The sequence below is a fragment of the Lepidochelys kempii genome, chromosome 14, assembly GCF_965140285.1.
Source record: "Lepidochelys kempii isolate rLepKem1 chromosome 14, rLepKem1.hap1, whole genome shotgun sequence".
Lineage (NCBI taxonomy): Eukaryota > Metazoa > Chordata > Testudines > Cheloniidae > Lepidochelys > Lepidochelys kempii.
This window is the reverse complement of record NC_136393.1, coordinates 9,009,959-9,026,183: the sequence shown is the minus strand read 5'-3', so window position 1 is coordinate 9,026,183 and position 16,225 is coordinate 9,009,959. Positions and strand designations below refer to the sequence as shown.

At 45.0% G+C, this 16,225-nt stretch overlaps 1 protein-coding gene across 7 annotated transcripts; it reads right to left on the bottom strand.

Moving 5' to 3' along the window:
- Nucleotides 1–3,125: 3,125 nt before the first annotated feature.
- LOC140898313 (sterile alpha motif domain-containing protein 9-like) lies at nucleotides 3,126–14,820 on the bottom strand. Of its 7 annotated transcripts, none has more exons than XR_013634564.1 (5): nucleotides 14,664–14,820; nucleotides 13,992–14,131; nucleotides 13,523–13,768; nucleotides 10,649–10,695; nucleotides 3,126–3,639 (listed from the first exon to the last, which is right to left on the bottom strand). XR_013634564.1 is itself a non-coding variant. In XM_073311938.1 (5 exons), the coding sequence occupies exons 4-5, from the start codon at nucleotides 10,650–10,652 to the stop codon at nucleotides 5,444–5,446; spliced, it is 4,806 nt and encodes a 1,601-aa protein (XP_073168039.1). In that variant the 5' UTR covers nucleotides 10,653–10,695; nucleotides 13,523–13,768; nucleotides 13,992–14,131; nucleotides 14,664–14,799; the 3' UTR covers nucleotides 3,126–5,443. The 7 variants fall into 7 exon arrangements, 5 of the variants coding, with proteins under 5 accessions (XP_073168039.1, XP_073168038.1, XP_073168040.1 ...); XR_012154962.2 differs by having other exon boundaries at nucleotides 13,562–13,768; nucleotides 14,664–14,812; XM_073311938.1 differs by having other exon boundaries at nucleotides 3,126–10,245; nucleotides 14,664–14,799.
- Nucleotides 14,821–16,225: the final 1,405 nt, after the last annotated feature.

Sequence of the window (16,225 nt, the reverse complement as noted above, 5' to 3'; positions counted from 1 at the left end):
TGGTCCTCTGGCGGTGATGAGTCACTTGGACAGCTCAACAGCCTCATCTGGTGAGGACGATGCAACATGCATCTGAGGTGTTGGTTGGTCTGTGGCTTGTGGCAGGGAAGGTGCCTGAGTGGCTGCTGGCTGCTTGGTACTAGTCTTGATACTGGGTACCAGGGAATGATGCTTTTTGGTAACAGTGCCTCTGGTGAACTCTCAGTGAGCGAGATGGTTGAGGGGAGGTCCTAGTTGGAGGGGAATGCCCCATGGCATCCAGACTGGCTACTGATATGGGCCCGGGACCCATCCTTGCCCAGCTTGTTGATCCTTAGACGAGGCCCAGTGCTGGGGATGCTGTATGACCCATGGTCCCAATGACTTATGTTCCCCATCCTGGGTGGGAGACAGAGCACCACACCTCTGAGTCTGAGGAAGGAGAGTCAGATGCTTCTGCCATTGCAAGGGCAGATCCAGATGGAACCAGGGAGAGGTAACCTGAGCCTGGAGATGGCAGTACCAGGGAAATCATGGGAGGCTTTCCTCTTGTCAACATGGGCTTTTGCAAAGGCTTGGGTTGTGGCACTGTAGGAGCTCAATATGGTGAGGTATGAGCAATGGACATCGGTACCAGCTGCACACCTTCCACTGCCAGCGATATTAGTACCAAGGGGCTAAATAAGACTCATGCAGCTGCATACATCTCCAGGAGGGTTGGGATCAGCATTGTCTGCTGGCCAAGTGTCATTCAGTGGATGGCCTTGTCAGACCTGGCACCAGCTCTGGAAGCTATTATCCCCTCCTGGGAGATGGCGAGCATTCTGGGGGGGATGTGTCTCTTGCCCAAATGCTTTGTCAAGTCTCTGCCTTTGTCTGGCTTTGGTACCAATGCAGTCAAGAGCATAGCTGCCAACTCTATGGGTGCTCCGGGGCTGGAGCACCCACGGGGAAAAATTAGTGGGTGCTCTGCACCCACTGGCAGCCAAGCTCCCCTCCCTCGAGCGCGCCGAGTCCCTGTTCCTCCACCTACCTCCCAGCGCTTCCCCGCGGCCGCCACCAAACAGCTGGCGGGGATTTGGGGCAGGGAGAAGGCGGAGTTGGGGCAGGGACTTTGGGAAAAGGGGGCAGGCCAGGGGTGGCAAGAGGCGGGGCTGGGCCAGGGCCATATGGAAGGGATGGAGAGCAGAGGCAGGGTCAGGCACCCAGGGGAAAGCGGTGAAGTCGGCACCTATGGTCAAGAGAGGAACTGAACCTTCAGAAGGCCTAAGCTTTTTCTTTAGTACCAAGGAACAGTCCCAAGGAGCCAAAGACGCCTCCAGTGGTTCTGCACTGAAGCTGATGTATTTAGGGCGCCTTCCCCATGTGACACCTCTGAGGGGAGTGAAATGCTGCCTCCATAAGGAAGCACTTAACCCTCACCGGCCTATCTTTTTTCTTGAGTGAGGCTTGAACGCTTTGCAAATGTAATATTTGTCACTAACGTTTTGAGCAGGCTGGGTGCAGGTCACTGACCAGCATGGGTTTCATACAGATTCAGCAGGACTTAAACCCCAATGAATGATGCACCATTCTGGTACCAAGAGAAAAAAAGGAGTCAAAAAGAGATCAAAACCAGAAAATTAGCACTAAAACTGTCTAAAACTAACTAACTACTATTTTACAACAAACAGGATCTATATGTAGAAAGGAGTGAGGGAAGCACTTGAATTAACAAGCCTGGATCGCTCCGACGACTGTCACTGGTGGTAAGAAGGAATTCTGGTGGGTTGGGGGAAGCTCTGCTCTCTTACACCAGCACACAGTGGTGTGTGGCAACAGGGCATTCACGCCACCCGTTTGGGTACTGCTGAGGGGGGAAAATGTCCAATATCTTTGCACATGTCCATTCCACTATAGGTATACACGCATCCTGTACAATCAATTGAAGAAGAACAAACAGCGGTCTCACAGATTACCTTAATGGACAGTACTCAGCCAGTCAGGGTTGGTAGCTGAAGGACTCCATTCTTAGAGATAGGCCTTCCCCACAATAAATCTATTGAACACCAACAAGAATAACAAATACCCTCTCTTCTGTTCCAGAGCAGGTGCCAGCCAGGGTCCCTCCAGAATACTTACTGCGTGTCTTGGTCTCAAGGTCGACTTTATGCCTTTCTCCTGATACCCAAAGTCATGAAGATGATCAGGCAGGGAGGATATGGCTACAGTGACACAAAAAGCCCCCTTAATGGCCCAGAGCATATTTAGTAGCAGACTTACTGCACCTGTGTACAGTGACTTATCTCTCTCCCAGACTTGTAGACAAATTCACCAGAACTTCCAAGTCTCCAACTGTTTAACCCTTTCAAGTCTCTACCAAGAGAATTTAAATCAATTTCTACAGTTTAAATAACATGGAACACTTTGTGGCTGTTTGGCAGTGGGAGGCAGGGAGAAGCATGCAGCATGGGTTTTTATAGTAAGGTAAAATTAAATAAGATGAATTTTAAAAAGCCCTTTGTAACAATCCCCATTTTGTAGCTTTCTTCTTCCAAACTTTGAGCAGAGGAGTTGGGCTTCATCAGTGCTTATAGGAAAATAGGAGCTTAGTTTTCAGCTACTTTTATATTAACTAGTTGTACCTAGTCAATGAGTATCTCTAACATCCTTTTTAGGGAAACCTTTCATCTAACTACCCTCTGTCTTATATGTGAGAGAGAGCTCAAATTAGGTTTCTGTTAAAGGGTTCTTTTGTCAAACTAACAGCAAGTGATATTTTAGTCTTCCATGGATGTTTGTGAGGTAGTAACAATGCAATAATTGTGAAAGAAGCAAAATGCAAACTCCAAGAATTCTTTATAGAAGTCACTGTATTGTAGTAAGTGCAATAAAAACAGACAATGAATCAGTACAATTAAGATACTTGTGCTCAGTGTTTGTCTTTTCAAAATTAATAAGTTAAAATATAAAAACTATATGTTCAAACAAATTACATTAGGAAATCAGTATACATGTAAATCCTAAAACTAAGTAACAGGAGGATGTAACAATAAGCAGTACAGTTTCTTAAAGAATTTAGCCTTCCACAGTGTTAGAACTTCTTCAGTTTAGTTTCTTACCATAGACAAACTTCGTAAAATTGTAATGATGCTTCTCTTTTTAAAAAAAAAAAATCTTCAAACTACTATATTTCTCCTCTCCAAAATCAACAGATGTTTTGTTGCTTTATTGAATTTGGTTATTTAATACAGATAACTTTCACAGCTAGTGTGCCTGGTACTATACAATGGATGAAGTGTGCTGAATAATTATGGTACTATAGTAATATACATAACTGGTATGGTAGAGATAGTTTATTAATAGCTATCAATTGTTCTCCATGTCCAGTGGAGGTAGAACAAGAAGCAACGGGCTTAAACTGCACCAATGGAGATTTAGGTTAGATATTAAGAAAACCTTTCTAACTATAAGAGTAATTAAGCTCTGGAATAGGATTCCAAGGGAGGCTGTGGAATCCCCATTATTGGAGGTTTTTAAGAACAAGTTGGACAAACAGCTGCCAGGGATGGTCTAGGTTTACTTGGTCCTGCCTCAGCATGGGTGGCTGGAGTAGATGGCCTCTCAAGGTCCCTTCCAGCTCTACATTTTTATGATTCCATGACTTAGCTGTGGGCCAATCTGCAAAAACCAATAAGTATCACAATAAAACTTAAAACTAAATCCAAAATTATAAAATGTTAAAATACTTATAAATACAGATTAAAAAAGACATACACCATTAATCTGTATATGATCACCATACTGCTAGCTTTTTCCTTATACTATAAATGGCATGATAATATACCTATCTATATATGGTAATATACATAAGTACTTTATATGGGTCACCTTAAAATATAATCTTCCCTCTTACTTTTCCTGAAAAGATCAAAACCAAAGTATAGGTTGCAATTAATTACAGCCAAGATTGTATCTGCCAATAATTCATTTACTAAGTCAAAAAAGGAAAATTAATTACCTGTATTAACTACTGTGGAATCTGCTGTCCACATACTGCAGTAAAGACTAGTATTGATGTCACTTAAGTTGGTACATGTTCAGTCTAGTGGTGAATTTGGCTCCATATTGATAAACAATTACTTACTTTCTTCTGGGCTTTCAAACACCACAAAAAAAACCAACAACAAAACTTGACTATACATGACCATTACAGTTCCCAGGATATTCTGCATAAGAGTTAGAGGGGGTTACAACAGAGTTGTTAGACCTACTTAAATTCCAGTTCCATTCAGTCCGCCTCCTGAAATTCCACTAGATGTTAATATCAGATACAGGATTCTTCTTTACTTTCTCTTTTTCTGTTGTTGAACACTGCTGCTGTTAAACTCTTAAATATAACTACATTATTTTACTAGTGGGTGAAAGGAACTAATACAGATGTAAGGCAATCTAAAAAGCATATTAATAGGTTCCATTTATTCCAGCCAGTTGCCTGCACATAGTTGAAAGCAAGGACTGCAATAATAATCTGCTGCTGTCTCTTAACTGATGAAGCAAACTAATTTTAAAAGCAAGGGGGGCTGGGGCATATGAGTTATGAGGAGAGGTTGAGGGAACTGGGTTTATTTAGTCTGCAGAAGAGTGAGGGGGGGATTTGATAGCAGCCTTCAACTACCTGAAGGGGGGATTCCAAAGAAGATGGAGATAGGCTGTTCTCAGTGATGGCAGATGACAGAACAAGTTGCAGTGGGGGAGGTCTAGGTTGGATATTAGGAAAAACTTTTTCACTAGGAGGGTTGTGGAGCACTGGAATGGGTTACCTAGGGAGGTGGTGGAATCGCCGTCCTTAGAGGTTTTTAAGGCCCAGCTTGACAAAGCCCTGGCTGGGATGATTTACATGGTGTTGGACTTGCTTTGAGCAGGGGGTTGGACTAGCTGACATCCTGAGGTCTCTTCCAACCCTAATCTTCTATGAATCTATGACCAAAAATAGTTCAGTCACCATGATTACAGATTTTAAAGGGTTTCCTAGCATTCAAGATTTTGGAGCAGATCCATCACTACTCTTCTTCTTATAAGTGCTGGGTCATATTTTGTTTCTAAGTTTGTGTTATTGATATGAAAACTTACATATCATTTCAGTTTATACAAATAAAGGATGAAGCCTCTCTATGTTGAATATCCAGTTTTCTTCATCCTTTCCAAGAGACAATAACTTAAAAATTTCCTAAGGGGGAATTGAATCATGACAGCTACATTGAAACAAAGTATTCAGATACAAAACAATGACTTGAAAATTGCATATGGCAGTTGATACTAATGACACTATGTCAGAGTTGTACTTGCTCTAAGAGAAAGATTTAGTTCTCATTTTGGACAGTGGACTTTTTTGGAAAAAAACTTTAATACCTTGCAATGTTTTGAGTCTAGTGGGAATTTCAACTTAATGCACTAAGTACCTTATTTTTTGGAGCAAATTGTTTTATTTTTTTACCTGAATGTCATAGGCAACGAGCCCACTAAATGAAAATCCTAAATAAAATGTCACATTTTCATTTCCTGGAGGCACTGAATCAAAATGTAAAGGCAAAATATGAATCTGCCCAACATGACCCCGTGCACATACTTTCCCCTTTTCTGTCCAGCCATTCACTCTTTTTAAGACACTATGAACTTTGCCTATTTTCCATACATCTCCATGTAGCCACTTCATTCGTCGTTCATTTAGGGAGCCATCAATTAATTTATCAATCCTAGTCTTGTGTACAAACTTTCCTAGACCATTGCCTTTTCCCAGGAAAAAATGTGTGTAGATTCTCTTTTTTCTTGGAGCAACGTTTTTCATCTTGATGTCATACAAGTGCTTCATGGACTGAAGAGCAGCTATGAGAATATCATTTTTATCCGGATTAGATTCTCTGTCTAATGCATCATCTGGCCAGTACAGTAAGGTGAGCAAAAAATGGGCACTTGCTGGAAATGCTGTTCTTCTCTGTTTAAAGAATCTATTGCTGAGTTCTCTAAGTGTTTCAAAAGGAAGAAGTTTGGAAGATCCAGGAGATAAACATGCTAGTGTGATGTGACACAAAATATAATTGATGAGATCAATGTCCTCCAAGCTTCCTTTCTGTGGGTCTTCTGCATATAAGCTAATTATTTTTTCTAGCTTCTTAACTGACCTCTCATCCTTTGAATCTGAAAACAATGAAAGTATGGTAGTGACACTGCCACCACCATACTTATAAATGTTCATACGTGTGACGAGTTGGGTTTCAGGTCCGGCTTTGTTTTCTCCCATAGGATACTCTGAGGTAAAGAACTTAGCATACACCTCAGACTGTCTTTTCAACCACTTTCTGGGATTGTAAACTTGTTCTTCCTTCTCCTCTGCCTCATTTTCTTTGTTCTGGTTTTTATCTGTTTGGAAGTAACTTAGGTCTTCTGAAATCCATTCCAGAGCATTATAAATTTTCTGGCGTAAGCCTTTTAAACAACTGTGAAGCTTTCCCCAGGGTTTTTTAATTTCCTCAGGAATGTAGTCTGTTAGCAAATAACGCACAAGCTCAGGATGTTCCCCTTGTGTGTTTCTGGGAAATACCTCAAGTGTAGACAGAAATTTTAGTAGACGACATCCCACTTCAACCTCTCCAAAATATCCGGCATTGTTCATGTTGTCGATCTCTGACTTTGCAGCCTGTTGTGCAGCCCTGAAGCATTTCATAGCTTTAAGGGCAATTTCTATCATCTCAATGACTTCACCAGGCGTGGCCCCATCTGTCTCTTTGTCCACAGTAGAACTAAACCATTTCCTGTACACTTGACCTTCTGTATCCAAAATAAAAGAATCATATGGCAAATAAGATTTGGCTACCCCTGCCCAATATTCTGCATCCTCAAATTTCTCATGATGGTAATGCAATCGAGCAAGCTGCTGGGCAAAGTAGGCATCTTTTCCCAGGCATTCGTATGCAGTTTTTAAAACCTCTATAGCTTTTTCACAGTTTTCAACCTTACAGACATGCTCAATGAATGGAGAGAAGAGGCTGTCAGTATTGTCTCCCCTGCTTTTCTTGTCACGTCGTATGAATAGATCTCTGATGAATTTTATGAACTCTTCCCGTCCAAATCTGTGCTGAAAAAGCATTTTTTCCTGGAGAAGATTCATTGCAATTTGACTTTGAGGCTCACTTCCTGAGAGTTGATGCAGAATTTCCTTAGCAACCAGGTGATGTATTATTTGAACACATGAAATATAGGTGGTATTTGCTCTTAATTCAATGAAAATAAGTCTTGCCTGTTCACTTAAGTTGTTTTTGAAATCATACTCTCTCTTTTCTGTATATGCCCCGAGCCCTAGAAAAGCTTCACAGTGTGATAATGAAATATATGAACCATGTACATAGGAATTGAGCAAAGCAACATACTTCATCAAACTAGTAACATGGGAGGAAAGGTCTATGCCTTCCTTCCAGTGCTCTACAAACTCTGTGACATATGTTTCCTTAAACTCCTTACTCATCAAGACAAACGTAATCATAAATTCAGGCTTGAAGTCTTTCTGCTCTTCAAGCTTTTCAATTTTGGTTTTAAACAGGTGTTTCTCTTGGTCTGAGAGTTTGTGAGTGACAGCAACTGTATCGAGGGGAGAAGCTTTGCAAAGCTTTTCAGGGACATTAGATCGTTTACAGCCCATGAGGATGAAACAAGGCTTGGATGAATGACCCCTTCGAGCTGCCATTGCATCCATTAAATCATTCTTTAATTCATCTAGATAATCTTCATCGTAGTCTTCAACAAGGAGGAGGACTGGGAGAGAATTCTTCATGTCATTTTCATCATATTCTCTAAAATTAACTGCATGTTGGGAGACAGTTGCAACTGGATATGAAGATCTGACCACAGCACATCTTAAATCCTTTCTTCTTTTCCATAGTACTTGCCTTGCAATGGTGCTTCCTCCGCTTCCAGGTTGATGAAATATTTGTAGTTTAGCCACAGACCACCTGATTCTGTTCTCGTGCAAAATACCATCTAAGATTTTATGAACATCTCTGCAGGCATCACGTTCAATGACATCTCCACAGCCCCCTTTATCAGCAAGCCAGAAATTTTTCCAGCTGACTTTTCTACCTTGGTAAAATGTTTGTTCTATCTCTTGTATTTCTTTTGTGCTCAGAAGATCCAGTTTGATATCATCACATTGATTTGTACACAGTATTTCAAGGGAAAACATTTTTTCTTCTTCCAATGTTGGAAGCACACACAGACCTCTTGTGGAAACTGGTAAACGTCTGAGACATACTGTAGATGGCATCATGTTTTGAATAGTGGCATCTACGTGACTTAGCTTCATGCCTACAATGCTCCTCTGTTCTAGTGTCTCAATGCTACAAGATGCCTGAGCTAGGTTAGCCCACTTCTCATAATTTTCTTTGGACTCTGCAATGCACATGATATAATCTATACCATTCATTTCTGTGTAGAATTCCTGGAAGGTGTCTACAATTGGCTTCTCCACAGGTGATGATAGTAGGAAAAGTACCACAAAAGATCCCTTTGGAAGGATTTCATCACAGATAAATGAAATGGCTTTCTTAAGATACTTCTTTTTAGTTCTAATCCAAGTATTTTCATCACAAGGTTTTTCATCACCAAGGAAGTCACTGCGTCCATTGCAAAATATCCAGCTGGTGTAAACATCTAGGCCCAAATGTTTTTTAAATTCAGTGGTGTTCATCTTGCTTTCATTGGCATAATTTTGCAAAAAATGCAAATGTGTTGCATGATGCTCTTTGTACTTGGCATATAAACCTGACACATTGGAATCCTCATCAAAATCAAACACACAGAAAATATTCATGCGCATTAAAAACTTGACAGACTTAAGATCTTCCTTTCTGCATCTGTTTGTGACAAGGATGTAACTCAGGTAGTCATCTATATAGTTCTTGCCATCATTTAATAGGACTAATAACTTACGTCCTAAATCTTGTGAAGTTTCTATGAGGTCTTCATTACTGGAGGACTCAGCCATTTCTCTTCTAATATCCCTCTCTTGTAAACCCTGAATAAAATCCACTAACTGTTCTTCATTCTTTAGAGGTTCAGAATTGGCCTTAAGTCTTTGATAGAGAACTGAATTTTTTTCACATATTGTCTTATTGCTGTTTTCATTAAATCTAGGTAAGCGTACTTGAAAAATCTTCCCCTTCACTGTACTGGATGATGGTTCAATGTCAACCTCCACCACAAAGCGTTGGTCTTGAATGTCCTTCTCAATCACTTCAATAAAAACAGGAGGGTGAATGCATATTCTTGCAGCTTCTTGGTCAGATGCATTGAAACATTTTGCAATGTTTTTATCCAATGCATCAACATAGATGTCTCTGTGTCTGACTGGCACACCTATTATCTGCCCATGTTCATAATCCTTGTCACCTTCAAACCTGTCCATGACACCAAAGTGTATCGTTCCATTACTTCGGATATTCATGCAGGCTGAGCCAAATCGAATCACTTCAAAGGCAAACTTTGCTTCAAGCAGTGGTCTGTCTAGTTCCGCAGCAATTGCAAAGGATTTGTATTCATGGCAAGGGGTGATCAAATCAATGACTCCTGTTTCAGGAGAAAGGACTGTGTTTTTCACATACTTAAAATTAATATCTTGAGTGCCAAATGGTCGAAATCTGCTCAGAGTTAAAGCTTCAACTCTTTTTTTATGCATTGAATGACTTTTTCCATTTTCTGTCCTGCCAAAAGTAGACACTGATTTTTCTGTGTCTTCCCTGCTAGACTCTTCTAGTGGACCAGAGATGTCTGTTTCGGAAGCTGCATGCTGGTGAAAAGTTACTTGAGAACTTGGTACATTTTTAGGCCGTGTGATTTGGATGTTCTTCAAGCTACACTCTCTCTTTTCAGCTGGTACATTAGCTGTTGTAGGCATGTTAGAATTCCTGATTTTCATTTTTTTCCCCTGAGCATTAGTTGTTCTACCAGTGTCACTCAAGATTTCTGGAGTCTTAAAACTGGGATTATCTGCTTGCCCTATACCTGCTTTTTTGTTCAAACATTCCAAAAGTTCATTTCTTTCACATATAAGTACATGGATTTGGCCTTTTTTCATACCAATGCTTTTGAGAAAAGATTCATCTATTTTTCTAAGCACTGGACCTGTTACTTCTTCCTCCCATAGCTTTTTCACATATTCTTCTTTTATTCCAATGGACTCTAGCCAGTCTCTGACGTGACACTCATTCCATTCAGCCAAAGGTAACGTTTTGTAGTCTAAGAATAAAATAAGTTTTAATAAAAATAAATAATAATAAATCAGAAAAAACGTGAGGTCACCCTGAGCAATTCAGCATGCTGTGTTCTTGTAGTTATAATCCTCCTTGAGAGCGAGCATGCGCATGTATGCGTGGGTTGGTGGATTGAGTATAAAACTGGGGATCAGGAACTCCTACATTCTGATTCCAACTCTCACTCATTTGCTGTCTAGTCTTGGGCAAGTCACTGAGCCATTGTGGGTCTGAGTTTCCCAATCTGTAAAGTGGGAATAATACCTATTTACCCACCTTGCAGGGCTGTTGAGAGGATTCACAGTTGTGTACCATACAGTGGACCATTTACTTGTACTTATATGTTTAAAAATAATTATGGGGAAATATCTTAAAAGCAAGGTACATACCCATTTTCTCTTGAAGTGGGTTTATCCCCCTGCTGATAAATGAAGATCTAAAGTAGAAGAAAACATACATTCATGTGTTTCAGAAAATCATTTCCACGTAATCCAGATTTACTCTATCTATACTGTAATTAATTTTTTGCACCATTTGTCTTTTTATGTACATTATTTCTTCATTTTCAAAATCTTGGATTGCCATCTAGCACTCTGCTTTTCATAGTCTGACATAAAAGTGGTGGAAAATAAATCCAGTAATGCATAGAAAATAACATAACTCATTAGTCATGAACTTGGGAGCTTAAATTCGTAACTCTCTCTAGACACTAAAAATCATGGACTGAATAGAGACACTGGATTTAATGCTCATTACAACAATCTATAACCCACTAACTCCCCTCCAGCTGTTTCCTCCCTCCCCTTTCCCCCCTTTGACTGGAGAGGCCTTAACAGGCCATTTCACCTTGAATGATACCTTGAAATATGGGTTAACTACTTATGCTAAACAATCTATTTCATCTTGTATTTAGCTGTGACACTCTGGTTAAGTTTCCAAGACATGAAGAGCTCTGTGTAAGCTTGAAAACTTGTCTCTCTCACCAGCAGAAGTTGGTCCAATAAAAGATACAACCTCATCCACCTTGTTTCCCTGAGGGCTTGTCTATACTTACAGCACTGCAGCCTGCCACTGTAGCTCTTACTGAAGACACTATATACATCAATGGGAGAGCTTCTCCTGTCAGCATAGGTACTCCACCTGACCAGGACGCGGTAACTGTGTTGACGGGAGAAGCTCTTCTGCTGAGATCGCGCTGTCTACACCGGGAGTTAGGTTGGTATAACTGCCTCACTCAGGGGTGTGGATCCGACGTAGTTATAGTCTGAATGATATAGTTATAGCAACATCAGTTTGTAGTGCGGACCAGGGCTAAGTAACCTGTCTCCCAAGTGCTGCACTCAAACAGCCTGTAGCTTGCAAAATTGGGAAAACACCTTAGATTTCCCCCATTCCACCTCTTTCTTAGCCAAACATGGCATGTTAATGAAGCCAAATTAATATTGATAACGACAGTGATAATGGGTCCACCTCTCAAATAGTGCTACATAGACAGGACTTAATCCTTGACTAATCTCCTGTATCACAGAACCTCCTGCTCATCTCACTGCATCTGCATCTCCAAGAAAGTGAGCTGGATACATTTTCTCATTTGCGAGACGCTTGCCTATGGGTAGGAAGAAATTATCATTGGGGCTGATTGGCATCCCATGGTGAGTTTTAGGGCTTGGCTAGATGATGAGTTAGTGTGCAACCAGAGGGGTGTATGCTATAGTGTGTTCCAAGGGGAAGGGTCCAGCTGGAGGTGTGGGCTCTGGGGTGGGGCTGAGGGGTTTGGGGTGCAGGAGGGTGCTGCAGGCTGGGATCGAGGGGTTCGGAGGGTGGGAGGGGGATAAGGGCTGAGGTCCGGGGTTGGCTCAGGGGCACAGGCTCTGGGCGGCGCTTACCTCAAGCAGCTCCTGGAAGCAGCGGCATGTCTCTTCTCTGGCTCCTTCACCGAGGCGCGGCCAGGCGGCTGTGCATGCTGCCCTGTCCTCAGGCACCACCCCTGAAGCTCTCATTGGCTGCAGTTCCCGGCCAATGGGAGCTGTGGGTGTGGTGCTTGGGGCGGGGGCAGCGTGCAGAGTGGAGCCCCCCGCTACTCCTATGCATAGGAGCCAGGGAGGGCCATGCCGCTGCTTTCAGGAGCTGTGTGGAGTGCCCCATCACCACCACCACCACGCTCCCTGACTGGAGCCTCGGAGCGGGGCAAGCCCCAAACCCTGCTCCTCAGCGGGAGCTCAAGGGCTGGATTAAAATGGCCCATACAGATAAGCCTAAACTGTTAGAAAAAATTTTCCCCTTTTTTTAGTGACAGTTCAGGTTGCAGAAGCACACAGCCAGCCACCCAAAACCTTACAATCATAGACATCAGAAGAGAAGAGTCGTCTCCATGCCTCATTGCCTTCATACTGCCTATAGGACTGTGCTAATGCACTCTGACACCTCCAACAGGTACTGAAAATCAATTCATAGGACTGGAAGGGACCATCTGGGTCATTGAGGCCAGTCCCTGGCTAGCACAGGCCACCCCATTGTATAATCCTGTTCATAAAAGTATCAAGTTCCATTTTAAAACTTTTAAAACTTTTATTACGATTGTTTGCTCCTGCTATTCCTGTTGGGGCGGGGGGTCCAGGACCTCTGTTGGTGGTGAGAAACCTTCTAATTTCCAGCCTAAATGTATTCATGGCCAGTTTATAGACACCAGTCCTCAAGTTTAAAGATCCCTTCTCCCTCCCTGGTGTTTTCACAGTCAGCAATCCTATCCCCTCAGCCTTAACTTTGCTAGGCTAAATAAGACAATACACACTCCAGCTTCATCCACTTTGCATTGTAACCAAGGAACAAAACCAAACAAAAGCAATGCAACTTAATAGCAACCTCAGCAGTGTTAAACCACCTTAGCGACCCAGTGACTTGGTGGGTGTGACAGCCATATGTGCTGCCCTGTAGATACAAGCGCACCCTGAGGTAGCCCTTAAACATTTTGCATTTCCTGGGTTTCAGAGGTTTAAGCATGGGGGGCACTCAACTTTCTGGAAGTTGGAAGGGCAGGAGGCTGTGCTGGGCAACCTGACTGCCACTTTAACCAGGGGTTTTGGCAGTTAATTCCACAGGTTTCTTGAGAAAGTCTATGCATAGTTAGCTATCAAATACAGTCCCAGCCCTACTTCCCTGGCTTATATTTTAGACAAGGGGCTGTGCTGTCTGTGTAAAAAATGAGTTCACATCCCAGCTTGTTCCTGGTGGCAAATACCCTGTAGTGCAAGGTTTCTACACACCTGAGATCCAGTTCCTTAGTGGCAATTCCAGGCTCTTACCTGCTTCAGGGATGTGAATTCAGGTTTAAAGGCAGAAGAATCCTTAGAGTGAATAAAGAGAGAGCCTGCAGCAAAAAGGCAAGTTAAGCAGGGCCCCTGATTTGAACCAGCCTTGTTTTTGGAGAGATGAGAAACCCTTGCTCCTATAACTTTGATGGAGAGTAGATGGAGAGGTGAGTATAGAACTGGAGAAGGATGGTCCAATGCCTGTGAAGGAGACAGGGGAGAAGGGTCAGCGGGCTATTGGGACGGGTGGGAGAGATTGGTGATAGGGGCTTAAAAAGGAATGGGGAACAAATGCACACATTTAAGTAAACAGCAAGACCCTGGAACAGATGTGAGAGAGCGAGGAGTAGCTGCTATCTATGCAATCACACCCCTCCCCCGAATTATTTTGCAAAAGCAACTCCAAGGCTGTACAAATACTTACAAAAAAAATTCTTTTTAGGTGAGCGCTTCACAGCCCCTCGGTGGGGGGCCTGGTGCAGTGAAACCCCTTCCCCGGGAGTAGAGTGGGAACGTCACGTCCACGGCGGCCGCGCAAGGGGAGCTGACGAGGCAGCCAGAGCACTTGAGGAAACGAAAGTTATTTTTGACAGTCCTGGCTAAAGCTCGCCACGAGGGGGCAGCAAAGCTCGACCGTGGAAATGGAGGCGTTTGTGGGTTGTTTGCCAGGTGAGGGGATGGGCTCCAGAGACCACCCGAAGTGGGGTCGGGGTCAGGGTCAGCCCAATGGGGAGGGGGGGTTAATGGCCCTTAGCCCAGCCCCCAATGTCGCCTGCAGCAAAGCCCGGGGCACAGCCCTATTTCGCCCCATAGGCCCAGGGCTGGTGCAGAGGATGGGGACGGTGCTCAGTGCCCGGTTCCGCCATTTGACTGCCAGGGACCAGGCACCGGGGAGAGACCCGGGCTGGGCCCCCGGGGCCGACGTGCCGGGGCTCGGCGCCTCTGGCAACGGGGGCCCCCGCGCTGGAATTCCCCGGGCCGGGCCGCACGGCCCCGCGTGACTCTTCCCGGGGAGCCGCCCAGCAGCTGCCCCGGCAGGGCGGGGGCGACGCTTCCCCAAAGCCCCCTGCCGCTCCAGCGCCCGGGGCTGCCTCACCCGCCGCCGAGTGCCCCGTCCGCGGGTTTGCAGCCGGTCTCGGGGCTGGGCAGCACCCCGCGGCGGCGGGCTCGCCCGGCTCTGACGCGCCCAGAAGGGCGGGTGGGGAGCGAGCCAAGCGGCTGCCGACCATGTCACGCCCTCCCCCACGCAGTTAAAAATAAATGGCGCCAAAAAGACCAGCCCCCCCCCCCCCGCGGCTTTCACTTGCGCTTCCCAGCCGCTGCTCAGCGCCCAGCTTGCGCCTGTTCCCGAGCCTGACCCGGGCTATGGTCGGCCCCCGGCCCCCGGCTTGGTCCCAGCGCTCGGCTCGCACCCGCCTGGCCGCTCCTAAAGCTGCTGCTTTTCTGCGTCCTTCGCTACCCTTCCTCTCGCGCCGGCTGGGAGACAAGCAGCCGCCCTGTAATGGGTGCCAGTCACTGTGTTGGGGAAGCCCCTGCACTTTAAACTGGGTTTAAGGACCCCCCCTCCCCCCCAGTCACGGCTGTGGGCTCAGCTAGCGGGTCTGCTTACCCCTACCAACCTCTGGGCGCTGCAGATGTTTGCTTTTCTTGCACAGCGCCCCCCCCCCGACCCCCACCCCGCTGGCTCCCAGAGGCCACGCTGCTGTAGGCCACAGCGAAAACCAATTCCGTGGGGGGTTGGTGGCCTTCGCAGAGCAGCTGTAGACTGGGTGCCACGCCTGGGCCCGAGACATGAGCAGCGTGGTGGGGGCTCACAGCGTAACGTGGGTTTGGGCTGACGAGCAGTGGCTGAAGGGAAAGGCCAGGGAGCTGGCATGGGGTGCTGCGCTCACATCAGGCCTTCAGCGCAGGGATGCCCGCGTGACAGCTGCACTGACAGTCGAGACGGGAGTTGGGACTCAGAAGCTTGCCATGCCCAATTGCTACTGGTCAGTGGGCAATCATTTTGGAGTTTGAAAAGCCACAGTGGGGACCATTGTCATGCAGGTGTGCAGGGCCATGCATCCACCTTCCGCTATGCAGATCTGTGACGCTCAGTAAAATGCAGGACATAATGGATGGAGTCACAGCAATGGGGTTCCTGAACTGAGCTGGGGCCACAGCTGGTACACGTAGCCCAATTTTGAAACCAACCCACTTTGCCACAGTGTGCATGCACAGGAAGGGCTGCTTTTCTATGGTTAGGCAATCATTGGTGGATCACTAGGGATGCTTCACCAACATCTGTGTTGGCTGGTCACAGACATTGCATGAGGCGCATATCTTTAAGACCACAGGGGCTGTTCAGAAAGCTGCAAACAGTGACATTCTTTCCTGACCTGTGGGTTACCAAGGGCAGTGTTGAAATGGCAACAGTAATCCCAGGGGACCCAGCCTACCTCCTGCTCCCCTCACTCATCAAACTCCACACCAGCCACCTCGACGGCACCAAGGAAAGAGTCAGTCAGCAGGTGCAGGACAGTTGAACATGCTTTTGGTAAGCTGAAGGGATGCTGTCATTCTGATCCAGTCTTGTTAGTAAGGAACACCAAAGATATCCCAGTGGTTATAGCTGCCTATTGTGTCCTGCATGAGATCTGTGAGGCAAGGTGGGGGAAG